This window comes from Orcinus orca, chromosome 11 (assembly GCF_937001465.1).
Source record: "Orcinus orca chromosome 11, mOrcOrc1.1, whole genome shotgun sequence".
Taxonomy (NCBI): domain Eukaryota; kingdom Metazoa; phylum Chordata; class Mammalia; order Artiodactyla; family Delphinidae; genus Orcinus; species Orcinus orca.
This window is the reverse complement of record NC_064569.1, coordinates 76687977-76712641: the sequence shown is the minus strand read 5'-3', so window position 1 is coordinate 76712641 and position 24665 is coordinate 76687977. Positions and strand designations below refer to the sequence as shown.

Genomic DNA, 24665 nt, shown 5'->3' with positions numbered 1-24665 from the left:
CTCAGTAAAGATCTGTTAAGTGAATGCACGGATGCTTAAACTTTCAAGCTGGAAGGGTTTCTATAACTCAGGTTGGCCCGGAGTTCCATATTTAAACCAGTCATCCATGGTGGGTCCATTTGGACCAGGCTCTGCCCTCTCCTCCCACCACCATGAGGGATAATGTCTCCTTTGTTTCTCCTCCCTTTCACTATAGTGGTAGGGAAAGGTACTGGCTTGGGAGTTAGAGCTGAGCCTAGATTTGAATCCTGGTTCCACTACTTACACAACCTGTAGTAAGCAGATTAATGGCCCCCAACGATGTCTATGTCCTAATCTCTGGGACTTGTTACCTTACATGGCAAGAAGGACTTCAAAGACGTGATTAAGGATCTCAAAATGGGGAGATTATCTTGGATTATCCGAGTGGGCTCAAAGTAATCACAAGAGGCTGCATGAGAGGAGGCAGGTGGGTCAGAGTCAGCAAAAGAGATGTGATGACGGAAACAGAATTCAGAGCCAGAAAGATCTGAAGAGGCTAGAATGCGGCTTTGAAGATGCAAGAAGAGGCCACAAGCCAAGGAACGTAGGCTGCTTCCAGATACTAGAAAAGACAAGGAAACGGATTCTCCCTAACAGCCTCCAGAAGGAACGAAGACCTTTCTACACCTTGGTTTTAGCCCAAGATGAAACCCACCACGGACTTCTGACCTCCAGAACTGCAAGATAATAAATGTATGTTGTTTTAGGCCAGCAAGGTTGTGGTGATTTGCTACCGCAGCAGTAGGAAATGAATATAGAAACCTAAGGCTGTTTTCTCTTCTCAAAAGTGGGAATTGTAATAGTACTTTCTTCACAAGGTACCAGGAGGACTAAACGGAACGTGCATGGAACATTCAGGGCACAGCATCTGATGTGTGATAAGCATATTCTCCTCCATGCATGGTGACCCTGCCTCCTGGCTGGGCCTGGACTCAAGGCAGGCTTCCTGGAGAAGGGGCCCTGTAATAGCTTTCTGAAGGATAAGTGGCCACATTCTGATGGATTCCTCTACTGAAAAGCCCTCAGGGGCCTTCTCTGCTACATAGTGCCCGCGTCTCATGATGGCAGACCGAACCAGAGTAACTCAGGTTTCAGAAGAATGTGGCGATGGGTTACCATGCACCAGGCGTTGTCTTGGTCAAGTTTTCAGGCAATAGCAGCTCATAGGCCTTAGGGTGGTTGATTGGCCCTGGGGAGGCTTGAGGAAGGAATGTCTCTTGGGAGAGAGAGGGAAGACAGACCTCAAGACAGGAGAGCAATGCAAGGAACTGGGTTTGTCCATAAGCAAATCATTGAATTCTTTTTGCTTATTACTCTGGGATATTGAGGATGAATATGTTTAGCAGGCAGATTTTAGTTTTTCTCTCCAGTGTTCAAATCCCCTTCTGCTACCCCAACGCTTTCAGAAAGTCTGTTGTCAGACCAGGTTGAGAAATGACCTCGTTCACAGGGTCACGTGTTGAACAGCCAGCCAGCAGATGAAAACCTAAAAACTGCTACCAGGGGCTGCTTGGAAGTCTTCTAACTGTAAACGTGGAAGCATGCAGAAGGATATGAGTAAATGTTAAATTTATACAAACAAGTGAGGGAAGCGCACAGATACCTTATAATTCGCACACCTGGGGCCTTTGTCCCCGCCCTGAACACATCCTGGGCAGGGTGGGGCATTCTGGGATGGACAATAAAGATGAGTGTGGCCTCTCCTATGTGGCCCATTTTCTGAAGAGGACCCAGCCCTGGTTCCATTACGTGATTGGGACCGCAAGTGGAGCCCATGGTGGTGGTGGGAGAAGTGGAGAGGTATGTGAAATTTGGAGAAACAGCCGCTAAGTAGATGACTCAGGAAGAGACGTGAGATCAACTCAGTCTTTATAAAATATACTAGAAGACAGTGACCCTAGAGGGGGTAGGAGTGGCAAGTGTGGTACAATTAATGCTTGGGTTAACGCACTTCATGTTCTATATACAATGCCATCAGGATCATCTTTTAAAAACACAAATATTATCGTGCCAGTCCTCTGTTGAAAACCCTTTAATAAGTTCCCAGCACCAACTAATAGAGTCCAAACTCAGAGCCCTTCCCATCGTGGTCCCTCCCATCTACTTCCTTGCTTCCAGAGCCAGCGCTGGGGTAACATGATTCAATTTGCCATCCCCTAAAAGATCTCTTATTGTAGTGACTTCCCTGGTGGTCCAGTGGTTAAGACTCTGTGCTTCCACTACAGGGGGTGCGGGTTCGATCCCTGGTCGGAGAGCTAAGATCCCACAGGTCGCATGGCCAAAACAATAGAATAAAATGATCTCTTTATTGTGCTGGTTCCGCTCCCTGAACTACCTCTCACCCGCTCCTTCCCTCAGGGAACGTCTACTCAGGCCTCAAGACCCATTTTTTTCCTCTTCCCCAGGACCCAATTTTAATGCCACCTCCTCTCTGAAGCCTTTCCCAACCTAGGTTACAACCAACGGCTCCTTCCTCTGGGCTTCCGCCATAGTAGTAGCTAACATGACTTGAGTGCTTGCTATGAACAGGCACTGTGCCTAGGACTTTATGCACATCATCCGGTTTAATTCTCTCAGCAACCCTGCAAGGGAGGCACCGTTACTAGCCCTGCCTTACAGAAGAGGAGATCTGGCACAGGGAAGATAAGAAACTTGCAGGTCACAAAGAAGCCTGGATTCAACACCACACACTGGCTCCAGGTCTGCGTTCTTCCTGCTGCCAGTGTGGAAGTCATCCCCCTGCATCACTGGGCACCCGAAACTGGCTAGTTCTCCGACATTCCGGCTCGGTCAATGACACCTCTGTCCCTCTGGTACACAAGGCAGATACCCACACTCTTTGCCCTATCATCTCAACAGCAAAGCCCCTGCACCTATGAGACTCAGCTCCACATCTCTTGGGAGTCCTTCTCCATCTGACTTGGGTACCCATGCTTTGGGCTCCAACCTAGTGCCTCGTACAAGGCCTGGAACACAGTAGGAATCCAGTGTATGTTTGGTATCATTTCTTTACTTTCTTTGTGAGGACTCAGATCGAGGGAGAAAGAATACATTTTCCAGAAAAATGGTGGCCACTTTGATATTGTATTTTTCATTTTATGGCCCTATTTTTAGTGTGTCAGACTCAAGGGGGGGATCCAATTAATCCCTAAGTCCTGTCAATTCTATCTTCCAAATAGCTCTTAAGTCCACCTACTTCTTTCCATACCCACTATCCATACCCCAATCTCTTCCTGGTTTACAACCACCTTCTAAGGGACCTGCTGGCTTCCAGCGGTGTCATCTGTAGTCTACCTTGCACCAGAATGCTTGTTCTGAAACACACAAATGATCTAGTCTGTCTTCTGACTGAAACCCTGGGATGGCTTCCCAAAGTCTTTCCAACGAAATTCAAATGCTTTAACGTGGGTTTTAAGACCCCTCCTCCCCTGCCCCTGCCTACCAGGCCGCCCTCATTAACCAACGCTCTTTAGACCGCACGCTTCCCCTACTGTCCATTAGGCCAGGCGCTCCTCCAGCTTCCAGCCTTGGCACCGTCTGTTCCCTCAGCTTCCCCCGCTTCCTCTTTACCTGGATGATATCTGCTCACACTTCAGGCTCAGCTTAGACATCCCTTCCTCCAGGAAGCCTTCTCTGACCTTAAGTTTAGGTTACTTTTCTTTGATTGATTCATTTTCACTGTACCTGTTGTTGTCTTTGTAACTGAAGTATAACTGACCTATAACACTATGTTAGTTAGCTCCAGGCGCATTTGGTTATTTCTATACATTACAAAATAATCACCACGACAAGTCTAGTTACCATCCATTGCCATACAAAATTATTACCATATTATTGACTATATTCTCCATGCTGTACATTTCATTCCCATGACTAATTTTTTTGTACTGGAAGTTTGTACCTCTTAATCTCCCTCACCAAGTTCACTCATCCCCCTAACCCCTTCCTCCTGGGCCACCACCTGTTTCTGTACCTACGACTCTGTTTCTGTTTTGTTATTTTTGTTCATCTGTTTTGTTTTTAGATTCCACATATAAGTGACATCATACAGTATTTGTCTTTCTTTGACTTATTTCACTTAGCATAATGCCCTCTAGGTCCATGCATGTTGCTGCAAATGGCAAGATTTCATTTTCTTAACGGCTGAGTAGTATTCCACTGTGCATATATACACCACATCTTCTTTATCCATTCGTCTATCGACGGACACTTAGGCTGCTTCCATATCTTGTCTATTGTGAATACTGCTGCAGTGAACATAGGGATGAATGTATCTTTTTGAACTAGTGTTTCATCTTCTTCAGAAAAATACTTAGAAGTGAAATTGCTGGATCACCTGGTGGTTCTATTTTTAGTTTTTTGAGGAACCTCCAAAGTGTTCTCCATAGCGGCTGCACGAACGTCCATTCCCACCAACAGTGCACTAGGTTCCCTTTTCTCCACGCCCTCGCCAACACTTGCTATTTGGTGGTTAGATGTTTGTTTGTTTGTTTTTATGTGTCCCCGTGGAATCCTCCACGTCCTCTGTGCTAACCCTATTATTCTCTATTTACTTATTAGTAGATTGGTAGCTCCTTAACTTTTTAGGGTAGACCGGATTATTGTTCCCAGTTCTGCAATCTCTCCTGTACTGGAATAACACACCCATACCCTTGGCCACTAGAGCAGGCAGTGTATGTTTCGCTACCCCGCTGATGCTGGGCTTGGCTGTGTGGCTTGCTTGCCAATGGAATATCAGCAAACACGGCATGAGCGGAGGCTCTGAATGTGCTGCAGAGTTTAGCTTGGGCTCTTGTGCTTCTGCTGCCTGCCTTGAGGAGAGTATGTGCAGGATGAGAGACATGTGAAGGAGACCTGAATCAAACCCTCCACCTGCAGCCACTGCTGAAGCTGACCCACGATCAAGAAAAACAAATTTTTGGTCTTCTAAGTCACTAACAATCTGTTTGTTAACACAGTATTACTGGAGCAGAAACCTGACTACCAACACTGTCTCTATCCCTCACTAGACTGCAAGCTCCATGCGGGCAAGAAAGAACAGTATCCCAAGCACACAGTAGGCGCTCAGTAAATATCTGTCGATGGGATGTATGACTGAATGAATGAACGTTGGCCATGGACGTCTCCGTCTCCCTAGCTGGCATGTGAATTCCTTAAGGCCGAGAACGGCATCTGATTTCTCTCAGTATCACCTAGTTATCTCACTTCCCACGTTGGGTTCTTGGGTTCTTGGTAGAGATTCAATAAATGTTTGTTGAAATTAGATAAACTGAATTTTGTGGGCTGACTTGGGAATCAGTCCTTAATTTATGACATTGTTTCTATGGGAAAATGCATTCCGAGTGCCAAACAAACTTGCAAATGAACTTTTGGAACCTCACCCGCTCATTGGTTCCGGATTGCCAGTTTTGTGGAAATCCATAACTAAACACATGTGCTGTGCTTTGCAATATGGGAGAAACTGAGAAGCTGCTTCCAAACCCAAGATATTCAGCCTGCAAAAATTCACTTTCCACCCACACAGACAAATTCAGCATAGGTTGGATTTGCGGTTCCAACAATAAAATACTAGACTTTTTAGAGCTCATTGTTTATCTAATTGCTTTTTGTCTGCTTATACTGGATGCCTATTCTTAACGTCCGATCAAAAGAAAGTTAAGATCATTTTCTTGCACCCCCCCCACCTCAACAAATCCACTTTCTAGACGTGTATGAAATAAAGCCCAACCTTCTCAACAGAGAACGTAAATTATTTTTCTAAATAAATCTGTGACACTTACAATAAACACAGTGGGATGCTCTACAGTTATAAGAAAACAACCCCCTTTAGAATTCCTAATTTTGAATCGTACTAACAGCTTAACATGAGTCACGGATCTGAGGCTTAGTTTTATTTCATCTCAGGTCAGAATCAATCCAGTTTGAAACCAAGTGATCTGACGTGGCTGGGAAGGGCCATCAGTCCACAAATCCGGAATGTTTTAACATACTTAATGCACACATCTCGGCCTGCCATTGGTAGAGATTCCCAATCACTCAGTGTACTCCATTCATTTAACATATATTTTTTAAGCACGTACTATACACCACGTACCATTCTAGATTCTGGGGATACAGTCATGAACAAGACGAGGTTCCCATGCAACTTACATTTTAATAAAGGAAGAGGCAGAGAAAGAAGATCATTTCAAATAGCGATGGGGCCAGGAAGCCTATAAACAGTGACGTCACTGTGACTGAGGTGAGGCTACTTCAGACTGGGTCATTGCAGGGAGACATGTATGCTGGGACCTGATGAGCAAGAAAGAGCCAGCCGTGGAAGCATTTGGGGAAGAATTTTCTAGACTGAGGAAACAGCAGGTGAAAAGTCCCTGAGGCAGGAAAAAGCCTGCCATATTCTTAAGTCAGAAAGAAAGCCCGTGTGGCTGGGGTCGAGTGAACGAAGGAGAGGGTGGCATGAGAGGTCTGAGAATAACCAAGGACCCGATTCTGGGAAGCCCTGTATTCAGGCCCTGGGAGCAAGGGAGTCAGACTGAATTCTGCGACGGAGGCCAGTGGAGGTTTTTAAGCTGGGGAGTAAAATGATCCGGTTTAGATTTTTACAAGACCACTCCTCTTGGGGCGGGGGTGAGGGGACAAGAGCAGAAGCAGCGGAAGCCGTGAGCAGGCTTTTCCAGAAGGCTGGATCCCTTTATCACAGCCCATCATCAATAACAGTCCTGATGTCTTCAACTTCTCCAGTTGTTCCCTTCACCATCTTGCTGGACTTGCTTACCACGCTCTCTCCCCGAGGACCCTGCTTCCCTGCAGCCCACCAAGGGCTGGCTGTTTCCTCTCCCTCATCACAGTGGTCCTCCTTGTCTCTTGCTGCCTCTTCGGGATGAATCTTCTTCCCTTCTTTCCAAGCCTGGCCCCATCCCCTGCACTCCCCAGCTCGGAAGCTCACACCATCGGGCCACCTGCCAGACCCCCCGGCCTCTCCTCGTCAAGAGCATCCATGGCCCACCCTGCCCATGGGCAATTCCTTTCTTTTCTGGACTGTGTGCCTCCTTGGTCTCTCCAACATTGCTCCCATAGTCCTTCTTGGTGACTGGTCCACCGAACACTCTGACCCCTCCTCAGTTCCCTGACCCTCTCTCCAATGATCTTGTCCTTCATCCTATTTCAGCTACACAATCACACCCCAGACCTTGCCAGTACCAATAACTCCACCCCCACCATGACCTTAATTTCAAGTTCCCCATAGTCTGACCACTACCGCTTCTCCAGTTCCCCAGGTCGAACAAGTTGTTTTTGTTTTTGTTTTTGTTTTTGTTTTGCGGTACACAGGCCTCTCACTGCCGTGGCCTCTCCCATTGTGGAGCACAGGCTCCAGACGCCCAGGCTCAGCGGCCATGGCTCACGGGCCCAGCCGCTCCACGGCATGTGGGATCTTCCCGGACCGGGGCACAAACCCGCGTCCCCCGCATCGGCAGGCGGACTCTCAACCACTGCGCCACCAGGGAAGCCCTCCAACAAGTTTTAAACCCCAAAACAACCTCCCCTGCACAGAGCTGGCTACCTTTCCACAACTCTCACTCCTCTCGTGTCCTCACGTCCCTCCCTAGAGCTCACTTCTGGCTTGGAGCCCAGGGTCCACTATTGTAAGTACCCAAATCCATATCACTGTCCATCCCTCGTAGGCACCCTCAGCTCTGGGCCCCGCTTTCCCCGCTTGAATGTATTTCCTGGCAAAGCCCCATCTCTGGCTAATCTAACTCTCCACTACCCTACCTCTATGCCCACGGAGCCAAACATGGCTTGTGGAAGCAAACCCATGCTTACTGCTCTCACTTCAAAAGCAAGACCACAAACTTCAAGTGAGCCCTGATGTCGTCTGGCAACTGTTCTCCCTTTCCCGGCTCTGTTCTCTCTTCCACTCTGTCCCATACCTTCTCTCTCTTCTCCCTTCCAACTCCAGGGCTTCCTCCCTCACCTCACCCATCTTACATTACTGAAAATGACGTAAAGCCACATGCAAAGACACTGTGCGTGCTTCCATCACCGACCTGCTCCTGAGCCCATATTCTTCACCTTCCCTCCCATGACCAAGGATGAAGGGTCCCATGCTCCTGGCTGAGGCTGGGTCCCCCGCGGGTACACAAGATCATATTTTCTTTCATCTGCTGAAAGACAACACCCCACAATTCTCCCTTCTCTCTCCTGTATCGTCAGTTTCTCTCTCTCTACTGGAACTTTCCCGACAGCACAAAAACACACTGCTATTTCATGTATCTTAAAGAAAACCCCAAAGCTCTCTGGACTCCACCTTTTCCTCCAAAGTCTACTCCATTTTTCTGCTTTCTCAGCGGAGGAAATTTTCTAATTTTCTAATTTTCTCTTACAGCTTTAGCACCACTTCCTGTCCTTGCCACCGTACCAGTCAACGCCTGCTAAGCCCAGTGGCTCAATTCTCTTCCTCTCTTGCCTGACCTCTCTGCACCATCTGGCACAATGGACCACTCCCATCCTCCTTTCCTCCCTGGGCTTCTAGCAGGCCACCTTCTTTAGTCTCTCTGCTTCCCCTCTGGTTGTTCTCTCCCCATCTGTTACTTCTTCATCTCCTTGACCCCTAAACACTGTACCGCCTCAATGCTCAGTTTTCCAACTAATCCTCCTCTCAATCTACACTCCCTCCCTCATCTGGTCTGAAGACTTCACGACGTACCATCAGAATACCACTAACCCCCAAAGTCCTATCACCAGCTCGGACATCTCCTATGAACGCCGGACCTGTGTTTGCCAAAAGAGTAGCCACTAGCTGCTACGCGTGGCTATTTAATCACCATCACCACTGTGACCATCACCACCATCTCCACTGCTGTCACTGAATTAACTCCTGCACAGAGCTCTACAAATATAGACAGAGAAGCTACATAAATGGAACAGATCAGAAAGATTATGGCAGACCTGCTTGGTGGGTGTGTGGCGATGCAGTGCTGCTCACGATCGGTTAATTTCTTAAACTCTAGTCTTAGGCAAGCGACAAGAAGAAAACGTTCCCACCCAATTACAATTATTCATGAGAATCTTTCTGGCCTTGCCTCTTTTGTCTGCCGATGATTCTGAAGCAAACAGCCCGGCAAGGAGGCCCAGCAAAAGGAAGGGCAATCATGTGTCTCGCTGCATCTCAGCTTCAGACTTCCTCCATGAACTCTTAATTAATTCCAGCCCCATATTTTTAGTTTGTTTCCCGAACCTCTTGCTTATATTGTATTTTCCCCCTCTCCCTTCATTGCTCTTGCCTTCCTCCCCCAAAGGCTCCCCAATTCTACCCCCAGTCTTCTTCTCTCTCCCTAAATTGCCCCTTGTTTAGCCTTCAGCTTCTCTGCACCTGTTCTACTCTTTCTTATCCTTTTTCACCTTTAAAAACTGAAAGCACCAAACTGACAGACACTGTTATGTGTTTTTTTTTCCCCCCTGCCTGAGCTGCAGCTCAGGCTCTCTCTTCCTTGCTTCTATAGCAAAAGCCCGAGTACTGGGTTGCCATGGCAACAGCGAATCCAACCAGGCCGGTCCCAGCGACGTTGGGAGCTGCCATGGCGAGGAAGCCGCTACAAGTCGCCCTGGGCCTAGATGGGTCGTGAACATCGTAATTCAAGACCAGGCTGGGCAGATTCTGCCCGGAGACTGAGACTGCACATCAGGCCTGTGCACAGCTGTACAGCGCACCCAGAGACAACATCATCAATAATCAGGCTTCCACGGAGCCAACCAAACACGTGACATCACGAGGATTCATCTGAAAATTTTCAAACACGCCTATTCTTTTATGTCCTCTGACAGAGAACATTTTGCATCTCTCTCCAGTCTTGGAGAACTCTGTAGAAAGTAAAAGCTACAGGGACAGCTCCAACTTACGCCGGTATCCTTCCCCCAACCCCCCTCAACCTCTGCCCTCCACGTTGGGGACCCTCTCAGTGGTTCAGGTCAAATGATTCAGTGGCACCGACACAACTGGGAACATCACTGAGAATTAATTCAGATTACACACTGGTATTTTAGTTGGCACAGAGATCAGTTCCCCCAGGTCACTGGCACGGATCCTTAAAGTAGGGCAACAAGTGTGCAGCCGCATGCCACTGTTTCGAAATCGTGAGTTGGTGAGAAAGAACTCAGGAAGTACCTCTGCAGCAAACGGCACCAACCGCAGTGAGGGTCTGTCGCTGCTACACACTCCGAACAGGACTTATGTTTACTGCAGTTCGCAACACGAATTCTCCTCACCTAAAAATAAAGGTGACAGCAGTTCAGACGGAATTATGAGCAACACCAGAAAAACTACAACACCTTATCTGATGAAGGGCCACAAAGAGACATTTATCCACTCAGACGCCGAACATCCGTGTAATGACATGGGGCAGCAGTTCTCAAGTTCTAGGGTATGAAGCAGTTTATCAGCGTCTCCTGGGGAGCTTCTGAAAGGGCAGATTCCCAGAACCCCTGCCGCTGAGGCTCTAGCTGAGTAGGTCTGGGGTGGGGCCTAGGAATCTGCCTTTCTAAGAGCTCTCCCAGGTGAGCCTGATCCACAGTCAGGTTTCTGATCTGCCGGTAGTGATTTTCAAGGATCGTGGAATCAGGCCACCTGGTTTTCAGTGACAGTCAATGGCACCTTGAAGATGAGCGTCTGGGGAAAGCAACAGGCTCTGCCCTGGAGTGTCGGCACGAGGTTGGCACTTGACATGGAAATGAGGACCACCCTCCCACACCCCTCCTAGGGGTGACCCATCACCTCCACTCCTGGCTCCCCGCTCACACTCCCTCCACTGGAGGTGAAAATCAAAGAAACAGGGAGTTTTCCAATCACTCCTGGCCCCTAGAGCTGCCTCTTCCAGTTGTCAGAAAACAGCAGCCCCTGAGGTGGGCGCTGGTGCTGGGCAGACCCACGCCCTGGAGGCCGGCAGAGCCTCCAAACAGGGTTGCGGGGGAGGCAGGGAGGACCTGAGCCTCACATGGTGCATTTTCTGCAGGCAAAATCCCACAGCGTAGTCAGGAAACCTGTGGAATTCATTAAGCCAGGAAGTTGTACCTGCTAGAAAGCATAAGTAACTTCTTAAAACATATAGAGAAATAGAGAGTTCTAGAAGGGGTTTGTGAGAAAAGCAGGAGCTATCCTGAGGAATACCCTTCCATTCCAAGCTGACGTCGTGGAGGATAACCACCGCCCATCATCTCACAGTCCCCGGTGCCACTGACAGATGTGGCGGGCGGACCACCAGCCTGAGCCAGAATTAACCAGAATGTGGACACTTCCCTGTAGCTCACAGCACATCTTTGTAATTCTGGGGGATTTTCACAAATGTCACGGAATCTCTCCAACCTTGTTTTCTCACCTGTGAAACGGTGATAGTGCTGCTGACTTTGCGGGGTTATTACCAACATTGCCCGGCACATAATAAACGCTCAATAAATGCTGGCTATTGCTACCACATGAGAAAGTTTCCACGGTCCAACGAACCTGTGAAACCTCACAGGGAAAAAGCAAACGTTTCCTTAGCACAAGGCTTCTGAGAGCCTTTGAATGCTCTATTATGATACTCTAGGAGTGGTACAGTAAGTATCATCTGCTCCTGGGACCACTTTTGCTCAGAACATTGAGTGGAAAATGAGTCTCTAGAACATTCTAGGAGAACGACTCTACATGTACTTAAACACACAAACAAATAACTATGTGAAAGAAAGGCCACCATAAATACTACATTGGACCTGCTTCTCTAACTGAACACAATTATAGGGCCTATTCCACAGCAATGCATCTATTTCCATACGGTTGTTTTAATGACCAAGTATTCTATGGATGTAGCAGGGCATTTTAGTTTGGCTGTTACTATCTCCCCAAGAGTCTAGGAAAGGACCTTCCTTAGGTTTTGTCTCTCTAGGGCTTATACTGGCTCAACCAGAGAACCAAAGTCTTACTAATAGGATCTCTAGCAGTGAATCTAAGTGAAGACGGTAAGAATAACCCGCTTTGATGCCCAGCGGAAAACTCTTCTCGGGACTTCAGGCTTTGAATGGCCAGACTAGAACTCTTCACCTTCAGAAAGCGAGGACCTATCAACTACTGGTGGTTCTCACTGTGGTTCTCAGCCTACAGTTTTGGGGTCTGGGAAAGGATTTATGAGCTATTTGCAATGTTTCAAAAAGCGGATTGGAAAAACATGCACAGACCAAGCAAGGCTGCAAGTGTCTTTGCTTTGAGCTGGAATTTTATCAGCTCCGTGTGGTAGCACAGTCAGCGTGCTACCACACGCTGTGTGTCTCCGTGTGGCCGTTTTGAGATGCCCTTGATAAATAACGCCTGAGAATGGGAATTGTTACTTAATAAGTGCAGTTTGTTGAGCAGACAAAATTCTTTCAAATACGAGAACCCTGGGGAAGAAATATAATAGACAGTGTTTAAATGTTGAAGCAAGCTCGTCAAAAAGGTTCTGTATGGTGAAGAACAAAGGTATATGAGATCCACTGGCCATCTCAATGCGGTCATTTTGAATAACTGGCATTTCGACATGCAAAAGGCAATATAGCCTTTTTAGGAGTGTCAGAAGCGAAAAAGTGCTGCGACTTGGCCAGCACATGGAGATGGATGTCATTGCTCTTCTCCATAGGATGACTGAGAGGAAAAGAATGGAAAATGAGGGTGGGCCGAGGGCATCTGTTATATCCATTATGTAATTATGTACGTCTCACTTATCTTCTTTGCACTTGTATGTTCAAATGGTCATGGGTCAAAACAACCATGCCAGAATTGCCTGTTCGGTTTTCACAAATTTGGGGTTTGATCCTATTTATCATGGGCTTTAACATCAGGTAGAATTTAAGTCCTAGCCCTGATAAGGCTCTATCTATATCCTTGAGAAGATATTTAACCTCTCTTAGTCCTAGTTCTTCATATATAAAACAAGGGTAATTTTTATCTCACTAGATTGACAGATTTCATTAACATTGTTTATTATACTTTGCGGTTTGTGTGTGTGTGTGTGTGTGTGTGTGTGTGTGTGTGTGTGTGTGTGTGTGTGTGTGTACAATTCTATGCATCTAGAGAGACCCTCTTTGGAAGAGTAACTAGCACAGCATCAGTAGGGACTCAGTAACAATTAGTTCCCCTCCTCCTTCGCTTGGTGAAAGCACTTTGTAAAAATGAATAAAATGTAAAAAGGTTTCCTTTTTATTTCAGTAAGCTAAAGCAAGAAGCAAAACTAAAACAGCCAGATAAATTAAGAGAGGGAGGGTGAGTGCCATATATTTCCCGGTTCATGAATGTGTATGAGACTATGGCCTGATATTAACCCCGAATTCCAAAGCCAATCCCATCGGGTATATTCATAAATGCATCTAGCCATTCAATGCCCACACGATCAATGTGTAAATTCAGTTACCTCGCTGATTACACTGCCATTTGCCAGCATACCTTTCTCTGAAAACTTTGCACTGTAAATATAGCCAATAATAAAATTGTCTACATAGGTAATAATTCTTGCTTACTTACTGACAGTAAGGTTTTTAATTCCATGTCTGTGAACCACTGCGTGTCTTCTTGAAGCCTGCAGCCGTGTTTAAACTCAGTAGCTCAAAGTAAGAGCTTCACCACTCGATAATGACACCAATTAAACAATTTGTATTCATAAGACAGAAACAGTAACTAGTATTTCTGCCTACCTCTTTTCCAGCTGTTAGATAGATGTAGATATTCTTCTTAGGATGAGGAACGAGTTTGTAGAAAACAGGTGTTTCTTCTTTAATTTCATAGATAACCTCCGGACAATTAGAAGTCAAATTCTCACCAAGAATAACCTATTTTTTAAAAAAGAGAAATATGACTTCTATTAAATAATCTGAATTTCAGGGTGGCAAAACTTATGGCTTAATCCTAAGATTACATCCTTTCTTCCTCACTACCTACACTGGCTAAGGTACCACGTTCCTTAATCATCGGCTCATATCTCAGCCTTCAACAAGGCTGGTGATAACAAGCTTGGATTTCTGCTTTTGTGGGGGACAGAGTCACGGTGCACGCACACACACACACAAAGCCACTCTTCGGCGCTGAGGCAGTATCCTCATATGTGGAAGCTCTTTGTCCAAAACTGGCCTTATGAGAAGCCACAAGTGACAGCTTCATTAGTGCTATGCCAAGTGATCTTAAAACTAAAGGCAGGCAGCCTGACAGGTACCCGCATGGGTTACTCTGATTCTCCTCTATGGGTCTACACAGTTCTGTGTTTTCAAGTAACCAGGACAACTTAACAGGCCTAAACGAGTAGGTACATATTTATATATAAAATACAAGTAAGTGTGGCTTTGAAGTTGGACATACCTGAGTTTCACTCATCTTTAGTCAATAAACATCTCTTGAACATCCACTATATGTATCTGCCACATTGTAGGTGTTTGCAAAAATGCAGTGAACAAATGGTGGGAAAATCCTGCCCTTATAGAACTTACATTCATGTGCATGCTGGGGTGGGGGGAGTGTAATGATAGACAATTAACAACAAATCAGTAAATTATAAAATATGTCAGCAGGCACCGCAATGCAATGAGAAGCCCGCGCACCGCCACGAAGAGTAGCCCCCGCTCGCCACGACTACAGAAAGCCTGTGCGCAGCAACAAAGACCCAACGCAGCCAAAAAAAAAAAAAAAAACACGTTAGCAGGACCGACAGTATAGCACAGGGAACTATATTCAATATCCTGTAATAACCTATAATGGAAAAGAATCTGAAAAAGAATAGATTACATACATGTGCAACTGAATCACTTTGCTGTACACCAGAAACTAACACAACACTGTAAATCAACTATACTCCAATATAAAAAAAAAAATACGTTAGCAGGTGATATAGGTCAAAATTAAGTGGGGTAAAAAGATGGAAAATGTGTGTTCAGCATTACGCTTCATTAGAAGGTGACGTTTTATTTAGAGACTAACAGGAGATGCTGGAGTGAGTCCTTTAGATGTATGTGGATAAAGCATACTCTTAGAAGAGTGACCCACTGGTGCAAAAGCCCTAAAGTGAGAGCAGACCAGTATGGCCTGAGCAGAACAAGTGAGGTAGAGGGGAGTGGACAGCGAGGTAACAGGGGGGATCATATAGGTTCTTGTTGGCCTGTGTAAAGATTTTGCCTCTTACTCTAGGTGAGAGATGCGGAGCCACTGCAGGGCTTTGAGCAGAGGAAACACATGGTGAGAAGGTGGGGTTTGAAGCATGGATAGGAAGACTCCTCGGAAGATGATTACCCTAATCCTGGAGAAATATAATGGTAGCTTGGTCTCAGATTTGCATCCTGGCTCTACCCTTCAAGTAGATGTGCTCCTCTGAGCTAGTAACTTACTTAACTTCCCTGGGACTCAATTTCCTCACCTTTAAAATGGAACTAACAATGCCTTCCTTATACACAGTGTTGTAGGATCAAATGAGAATTACGAATAATGCTTAGCACATCAACAATACTCAATGGATAATAACCTATTACTAGATTACAAGCACCTCTTGCGTAGGGACCATGTCTTAATCATCTTTGTACCTACCCCTCTGCCCCAGACAATACAATGCTTTTGAAAGTGAAGATGTTCAACATTTTGTCAGTTTGAAAACATCCAGATATGATATCTATATTCATATCTCTACTACTGTGGACATCAGTTACATTGGGCATATGATTTGAAAAGAAAAAACTGGCACCTGGGATTCTTTTCAAAGTCTACTTTCACACATCTACTGAGCAATAACATGCCTGTACCACACATCCTGATGGCAAGCACATTTTTGCTATTTAATCAAAAATTAGGGCTTCCCAGGTGGCGCAGTGGTTGAGAGTCCGCCTGCCGATACAGGGGACACGGGTTCGTGCCCCGATCCGGGAAGATCCCACATGCCACGGAGCGGCTGGGCCCGTGAGCCATGGCCGCTGAGCCTGTGCGTCCGGAGCCTGTGCTCCGCAACAGGAGAGGCCACAGCAGTGAGAGGCCCGTGTACCGCAAAAAAAAAAAAAAAAAATTAATTTGGCTCATGGAGAGCATCCCGCATGCGCTCAGGATGTGGCCTGAGTCTGGCTTTGTCCTGCGATGGTGATTTCCCTCCATCTTCTGCTCTGAGTCAAACCCAGGTGGATTTGGTGCAACTAGTAGCTCACTAGGAGCCCATGAACCACTAAGTTCCGTGGCAGCTCTGTGAAATCAATGTAACTAAATAGATTAAATATGACTTTTTCAAAAGGAAAAGCAGCATTTAGGTCCAAAGGGAGGTGGAAAGGTCTGTGCCTCAAGTCATTTATAAATGACTCTACAGCTGCACCATCCAATACGGTAGCCGTTAGCCACATGGCTATTTAAATTTAAATTAAACTAAAAATTCACTTCCTTAGTCACACTAGTCACATTTCAAGTAATCACTAGCCACAAACGGCTAGTGGCTATCATATTGTATGTGCGGATACAGAACATTTCCATCATCATGGAAAGTTCTATTACAGACCCTGGCCTACAGAAACCTATGAGCCCAGGGAGACATCAGGCAGGCACTGACCAAGTGTGGACTTGCCAGGCTCCTGTCTTCCCATCTCTAATTCACATTCTTTATTAATCAGCTCAGATTCAAACAGCTGATCAGGTTCTTGGAAAGTGCTTGTACAGAGGGGGAGAGATAGGAAGCCAGATTTAAAGATCGATAGAAACATTCTCAAGCGAGGCTCAGGAGAAGGCTGCTGCCCAGATCTCTCTTGATGAATTCATCACGTTAAAACCATCATCTGGCAGAAACACCTATGAAGCATTCTTGCCAACAAAGCTGAAGCCGAATCTGATCAAGCCTTAGTGCTAACTTCCATCTAGCATCAGGAGACAGAAGGGGCAGAGGAACGAGCTAAACGGCGCCACAAGAAAGCGAACAGCCAAATCCACGGTGGGAGACAGGCCACAGGACAACAGACTTCCTTTCCTCAAAACGTCAACAGAGGTGAGTCATAGGATAGGAGGAGGTCACTCAGATTAAGAGAAACAGAACCACCTCAATGTCATTTGAGGACCTTGTTCAGATACCAATTTGGACAAAACAATCTTAAAAAGACATTCTTGAGTCAATCAGGAAAATTTAGTTACATGGACTTGATATTAGATAATTCTGAAGAATTATTGATGATTTTGTTACTTGCAATCATAGCTTTATGATTATGGTGATTTAAAGAAATGATCGTAGTTTTTTAGAGATGCATAATGAAATATGCAGGGGGTGAAATGACACAGTGTCTGGGATTTGCTTTAAAATTTAGAAGTAAATAAAAACAATTTACAAAACACCACCACTCATCCATTTTAAGTGAGTTAGGAGCTGCACTGCGGTTGTTATTAGAGCTTATTTTATTTTATTTATTTTTGGAGCATGGTGGATACAGATGGGTAAGGGGCTAGAAAGATCTTATTTGGGTCAATACAGATTTATTTACTTGATACCTTAGAGATGAAGCATCAGTATTCTCTCTAGAACTTGGACTTATGGCAGGGAAGCCTTTCTTGCTTGCTTTTTTTTCTCTTTAAATTACCAAAGTGTACATGTACCAGGATTTGCCAACCAGTTTCCTGAACAAGCTACCTCGAGAGGCCAGCAGTGAAGCTTGTCCTGATAACTGCAGGTGCTGGGTTTAAAGGGGTACGCTTCATTGTGGTGGGAGCGAGACTTCTCTGGAAGGTAATTTGGCGTTCTCTCTCAACATTATAAAGCACATACCCTTAGATCCCACACTCCCTCATATATACATATATAATGACATATGTAATAGGTATTTATTGCAGCATCATGTGTTCTAGCAAAAGACTGAAACAACTGAAATGTCCAACAATAGGGACCTGGTTAACTAAACTATGGTGCAAGCAATGGAATACTATTTAGCAATGAAAAGAATCAGAAAGCTCTTTATGTATTATATGTTATGTTTACCATGCTATATTAAATATGTATATATACATGTATATACACATATATAACATATATGTTTAATAAAAGGGGAGAAAGACTATCTTCCCCCTTTTGCTCGCAGACATATATAAAATATCTCTAAACCATTATCACTGGTTGCCCCAGAAGTCAAGAATGGGTGACCTTCTTGGTTCTTTTGAGTTTTGAACACTGTTAATGTATTGTCTTTAAAAATAAATACATGCAGTTTAAATTTTAAAAGTGTTTGAGGATGAGTGGGTCCAATGGTTTTCCTTTTCTCTAGATTATGCAGAGAAGGATCTCTGTACCCCCAAGGAAGTTTCCATTTTCATCACATCTTTAATTTTACTAAAGCAACGCGCTGCACAGAGGGACTGGGGTCTCTGCTTCAGCACGGCCCTCGTCTCAGATGACTACAGGAAGGATCTCCTCCTCCTCTGGATTTCTGTTAATATCACCTCCAACCCCACCCCCCAACCCACAGAGCCCAGCCCAGCACAGGGGCATCGGTGGAACACTTAGATCTTCTAACTGCAAAAGTCACATCAACATCAACACAGAAAAGAAAGCCAGCAAGACTGGAGCTGGGCTGCCTCGGAAAAGAATACGATAAGTGAAGCGATTCAGGAAGTAACGGTGAGTCACAGAAACCCAAAATGGGTTGAATTTTGCATAAGAGAAAATGCATTCAATACACACACACTCCTCAGGCATGATGTGGATTTTCATCTATTGCTTCCAGCATACGACCTTAATATGGATCTAATCTGAAGTCAACCTGAGCCTCTGCCATGTATATTCTTACATACCCCTTCATCCATCTCAAATGTCACCTCCTCTGAGAAGCCTTCCCTGGTCACCTTTCTACCGTACCCCACGGTCCCTCTCTACACATCACTCTGTTTTCTCCACAGCACTTATCACCATGAGAAATGACTTCATTACTGGTTAATCCATTTAGTTGTTTTCTGTCTTTTTCTTCCCACCATGAGAGCAGGGGCACTGTTGGTTTTGTTTGCTTTTATATCCTTGGCACCCAGAACAGTGCCTGGCACATAAAAGGTGCCCAATAAATATTTATTAAATGAAAAAACATACTCTAGTAGCGTTCAAGATTTTATAGGGCTCTTCAGATTTTTCCAGCTGCAGCCCATGTGGAAAACAAATTTTCCCCAATGGAGAACTTCAGTGAGTGTCAACATATTGTTTCTGTTGACATCTTCCTGAAGCCTCATGGCAGGCGATTAACTAGCCTTGGGATTTTCACTGCATACTAAAAAACCAACCAACAAACAAAACAAAAAAACCAACAACAACCCTCCCAGCTACAGTCCTGAAATGTATGGTGTGTGAGACTTCCACACCATACAATTAGCTGCATTACAAGTACAACACCGTCCACGGAAAAGACAGCCTGGTGAGGAAAATGAGGGGGAGAAAAATTAAACAAAAGACTATTTCTTTTTTTTTCTTTACTATTAACATGACATGGGAAAGCCATGGGTGTTCAAAATGCTAAAATATTTTACACCAAATTTCTTTTCTTATACCTCACTCTGTGAGGCTGACCAGGTAAAGGGTAAACCAAAAATTCTCACTTATTTTTTTTTTTCCATCAACAGTTTCTAAGAAATGCTGCAAAGGAGACTTAAACCACACACACACACACACACACACACACACACACACACACACACACGCACGAGGAAAGCAAGATAATTATCCAATAGCATTTACTGTGCTTCAGTAAGTAGGAGTAATAATAAAAACGAAATATAAAGATTAAAGCAAATTACTCTCTGGTTTCCAATCTACTGATTTTGATGTAAGTAGTAAGAGAAGCATACAGCCTGAACCATGAGTTCTAGATTTGTGGATTACACGGGCGAATTTGTTCCGAATCGGGGAGTCCCTGCACACTCACACACTGGAAGGAATGAGATGGGGGTAAACTTGAACGTGACTTTCTCAACACCCAACCACGGAGCCCACTTTCAAGTTCTGATAGTTCCCACCACCTTTACTTTTTGGTCTGTTCCCTCAGCTCAGCGTCCATGCCCCCCCCCACTTCCAACCCCAGGTCCTGTCCTGGGCTTCTCATGGCCTCCTCTTCCTTATTTGAACATTCTGTGGGAGTATAAATAGAGCTTGGCTTTAGAAAAGACCTGTTTTTGTTTTCTCTTATTTTTCACTCGAAAACTTTAAAAACCAGCGTCAAAGGCAGACTCTTCAAAGGTTACACACTTTGGAGGCAGGAAGAACTTTCTGGAAATGGGCTGAATCTCACTCCATGGTTTGGATAAATGACATCCACTAGTAGGAGCAGAGTTTGGAGAGCTACATAGGTAGCCAGTCCGGACTCAGCGTGGGCGTGGTGCTTCTCTGCTGGATATGGGGAAAGGGCATGATACGGCTTCCTGAATCCTGAACCCTGCTTTAGGCCTAAGGATGTTGGAGAAAACCAACCCTAGCCTCCTGTTGCTGGAGCCATTCTAAAAATCAACTTGAACACAGATTTCCTACCATTGCTCTAAAGGAGTCCACTGGGGAAAAGCAGGGGTTCCTAAGGGGGTTCAGAGGCTCCCAGGAGCTACTTGTAGCCCCAAGCGGAGAGGGCTCTGCCTTCCTCTAACACAGAAGTCTGCACTCAGCTGGGTTGTCAGCAAGCTGTCCCTAAAACCACAGAAGCCATAGAACCTTCTCAAGAAACCTCAAATACTTGCATCTTGATGTTAACCCAGACATTCCAACGTTAGAAAATACAAAATAAAAACCAGTTCCACAAACTCTCCCAAGCTCTAGAGAACACATCTGAATTATCAGTGCAGTTTGTTTGGGAGACTGGTTGCTTCCATCCAAATCGCCTTGAGCAAGTCACCTAACCTCTCAGAGCCTCGGGTTTTTTCATTTATAAAGTGGGAACGCTAATAGTATTGAACTAGTAAACCCATGCAGACACTGGTTCTAATGCCCGGCACACAGTAAGAGCTCAGAAATGTTAGCTGTTATTATTCCTCGCCTACTGCCTTCTTTTCTTCTTTGCTTACAAGAAAGGTTAATGGGCATGGGTGAAGTTATTTCAAATTTCATTACTTATTTTACCACCTGGAAAAGTTCAAAATATTCAATTCTGCCCTTGAAATAAGGACCATTTTCTACATGCAACAGAGTCAGCTCAAAGGAATCCAAACTGCACCGTAGTCTGTACCACAAGCTGGAGAAAGAGCACGTGTTTATAAGAATCCTGGCCACACAACACGTGGGATGTGAATTCCCAAAAACGGAGTTCAGTGTGGCTCTACTTTTTCAGCTGATCTCAGGGAGGATGCTGACGACTGAAAAATTATAGCATGCAATCATGCTCAGAAAGGAAGTAAAATGAGGAAATATCCAGAGGAAAAAGTGACTGGACATCATCTGTCTCACAACCACTAGGATGGCAAGTCGACAATAAGGGGGCAGATGAGATATTCGCAAAGGACGCTTTCAGTTTCAAATTCCTTCAGGTTTTCTAAAACCTTACAAAGGGATTTAGAAATAAAAGTAGAAGAGGGCAGTAAAGGTATCAGCATCTTGTGAAACCTTTAATTTTTCCGCTCATCATCAATAAAATCTTACCTTCAGAGGGAGTGCCAGATGACTCGGAAGAGTGCATGTCTTTAAAGTCACTTTAAAAGTGATTCAATATCTCGGCTTAAGCTCAAAATAATGTTTCCATATAATAGAATATGATACAGCTATTTTAAAAGACTTTACAGTTTGCCGTAACTTTTTAATATAAGCGTTTTCCCTCATTAACTGAAGAAAAAAAGGATGCAAAACTGAATAGAGTCTGACCTCAACTATGTAAAAAAAAGAATCTAAAATGCTGACAGCAGCTGCCTCTACATAAGAAAACTAGGGGTATTTTTTCTTTGCTTTCCCCTCATACCCCGCTATTCTGCAACTTTCTCCAAGAGCATGCATTACTTTTACAATAAGAAAAAAATCATTTCAGTAATATGATATTTAAAATTGCACCAAACTCTATGAAAACTCTGTGAGGTTTTCAGAGATTTAGGAAATCAGAGGGTCTGTGTATGTGTTGGTCAAAAAGAGCAACTGGCCCCCAAATGCTATTTCCTGCCTCTCCTCCAACCAGGCATATAGTACAGTGCCTGGCGTCTGTCGAAAGGCCGTCAACTCTTGATCACCAGGGAAACTGAAGAGTCAGGCTGTGGGTGATCCAAGCCCCTTCTTCTCCTGCTCCTGCAGGCTGCCTTGGGTTGGCTTTTGTTTTTCTCTGCTCATTAGTACCTCCACTCTGTGGCTGAAGAAGCCAAGCTTGTGTCTATCAATGTTCGTCTTTTCTAACAGTTCTGGCGACGAGTCTGGCAAGGGACAAGCTTGAAGTGTTTGGATACAGGGATCTGGAGATCCTCTGTGCCTTCCAAATCGTCTACACAATCCTGGGGCTTCAGGACTCTGGGTGATTTCAGGGGCTGCACCCAAGCATCTGTACGCAGGATACATAGGGGAGTCTTGGGCTGTCCTCGGGAGCCTGGCGGGGCCCAGTCAGCTCACACTCTCCCCTCCCAACCTCCTCCTGAGGGGTAGAACCTTCCTGAGGGAAGCTGGGGGTGGGGTTTGACTCCCAAGAAGTTATCATACCAGTGAGGTATTCCCTCAGCCAGACGGTCTGCCTTCTTCTCAAGCTGGGATTCTTCCCTGCTAAGAACCCTGAACCCGCTCCACTCCCACTGCCATGTGACTCCCTAGCAACATGCTTCCCACTCCCCCCAGAGAACCCTCACAGAGTGGTTGCCCGTGCCTGGGGCAGAAGCTACCAAGTCAGCGTAGCCTGAGACATAACAGTATGGTCTCTGAAGTGCTTCCTGGTTCAAACCCCTGCTCTGCCACGGGTGACCTTGGACACATCGTGCAGCTTCTCTGGGCCCCGGTTCCCTTATCTGTAAAATGAGAAGAGTGTGTCTACCTCACTGAGTGGTGGAGGGGACCGAATGAGAACAGGGAGAGTGATGAGCACTGTATAAATGTTAGCTGTCACAAAACAAACAGAAAACCAACCTGCCCTTGTTACTGGAACCCTAAGAACACAGCCACAGATGTGGCTTTTGAAGGTGTAGCCCGTACAGATGCCGAGGAAAGCGAGACTTGGGTCAGCCGTCTCTTCCTCAGCAGCCTCGAAGCTGCAGCTCAGTTCCACCCCTTGGTAGCACAGCATCGCTAAACACCGGCCAGCTGCACACGAACCGCTGGGGTGAACAAACAGGACAGGCGAAACCAGGCCGTCCCATGGGAAACTATTTATAGCCAGTGTTCCTTCACCTCCAATTTACCATCTAACAGTTTGGTTGGCTCTGCTTTGGGGAAACAGTGTTCTTGTCAAAACACTCGTCAAAAATATCCCAAATCTGAAGAGATAACTGGCAAGGAGACCCAGTTAGGATTGATGGAAACTTCTTCCGCCAGGCGAATGGGTCCAATGAGTCTGACCAGCTTGGTGTAGGTCCAGACGTTGCCTCACGGCCCTGAGCAACTTGTATACAAGGACTGGTGGGTATTTACCTTCCCCAGGAAATAAAGCTAACACAAAAGGAAAGATGATCAATGTATATTTTAAAAGCATGTGTATACAAACAAACCCCCTCCCATATGTTACTGGGTTTCCTCCAAAGAAAACAGATTAAATCAAGTATCTACCAGGCACTCAGCACTGTATCAGGCTGTGGGAATTCCTGGCCCCCTTCTCCAGAAGCTCAAAATCAAGCTGGGAAGGCAAGACAAACACAAGTGCAAAGGTTAGGCATCAAAGCAAGACATTTGTAATGAGCCAAAAGAATGATACAGACAATGAGTATTTCAGGAGATGAGGGAGAAACGTGATCACTCCAGGCTTCGGAGTCCTCAGAGAGGAGGCGGAGTTTGAGTTGAGCCAAAGCATAGATATGCAGGATTCAGTAAAGCAGAGAAAAAAAGAGAGCAATCCAGGAAAGGGGTACAGTGTGAGCAAAGGTGTGGGAGCAGCACACAAGGCACATTTGGAGAAAGCAAGCAAGCAAGCGGGTTTGGCTAATTAGAGACGACCAGAAGAGAAAGGGGTTTCTTAGGTCATCTAGTACAATCTCATTTTACAGATGAGGAAATGGAGGCTCAGAGAGGTTAACAGATTTACCTCAAGTCACACAGCTAGTTATCAGTGGGAGATCAGTTGAGAAAACAAATCTGTTAATATTCAGTTTAGAATCCGAGCTGACAGTAAATTGACTGGCTATAGAGAGGCAAAGGAGAATCCGCCCAGGGTGAAAGAAACAGTGCAATTCTCAACCACGAATGCTGGTGGAGGTCACAGAAGGTGCTCCGTAAAGGCTTGCTGAAGAAATTGATAACTGCTATATAATTTCAGACGAGTCATGTGTTATCTCTGAGTTTATTTTCTTCTCCTTCCCCCTGCACCTTTCCCCCAGTGAATAAAAATCTCAGCTCGGCCAGTGGTGTATCTGCACAGTGGAAATAAACAGTTCTCAGAGATAAAAGGCGAGGGGAGCCTCAGAGGGTTTGAGATTTCTAACCTCTCTGTGGTGGGTGTGGGTAGGAAGGTTAGAAAATGAACCACCCCCTCTGCGGGCGGCAGGTGGGCTGGGGAGAAGGAACATCTGTTTATTTCTTCTT

At 45.4% G+C, this 24665-nt stretch overlaps 1 protein-coding gene across 1 annotated transcript in view; it reads right to left on the bottom strand.

The window, feature by feature from the left end:
• PLXNC1 (plexin C1) overlaps nucleotides 1–24665 on the bottom strand; it is a 141810-nt gene that overhangs the window by 97653 nt on the left and 19492 nt on the right. The window contains exons 3-4 of the mRNA XM_033427725.2: nucleotides 13717–13851; nucleotides 10187–10287 (exon numbers count right to left, since the gene is read on the bottom strand). Of these exons, the coding sequence (XP_033283616.1) occupies nucleotides 10187–10287; nucleotides 13717–13851 (236 nt within the window). The remainder of the gene's footprint in view (nucleotides 1–10186; nucleotides 10288–13716; nucleotides 13852–24665) is intronic.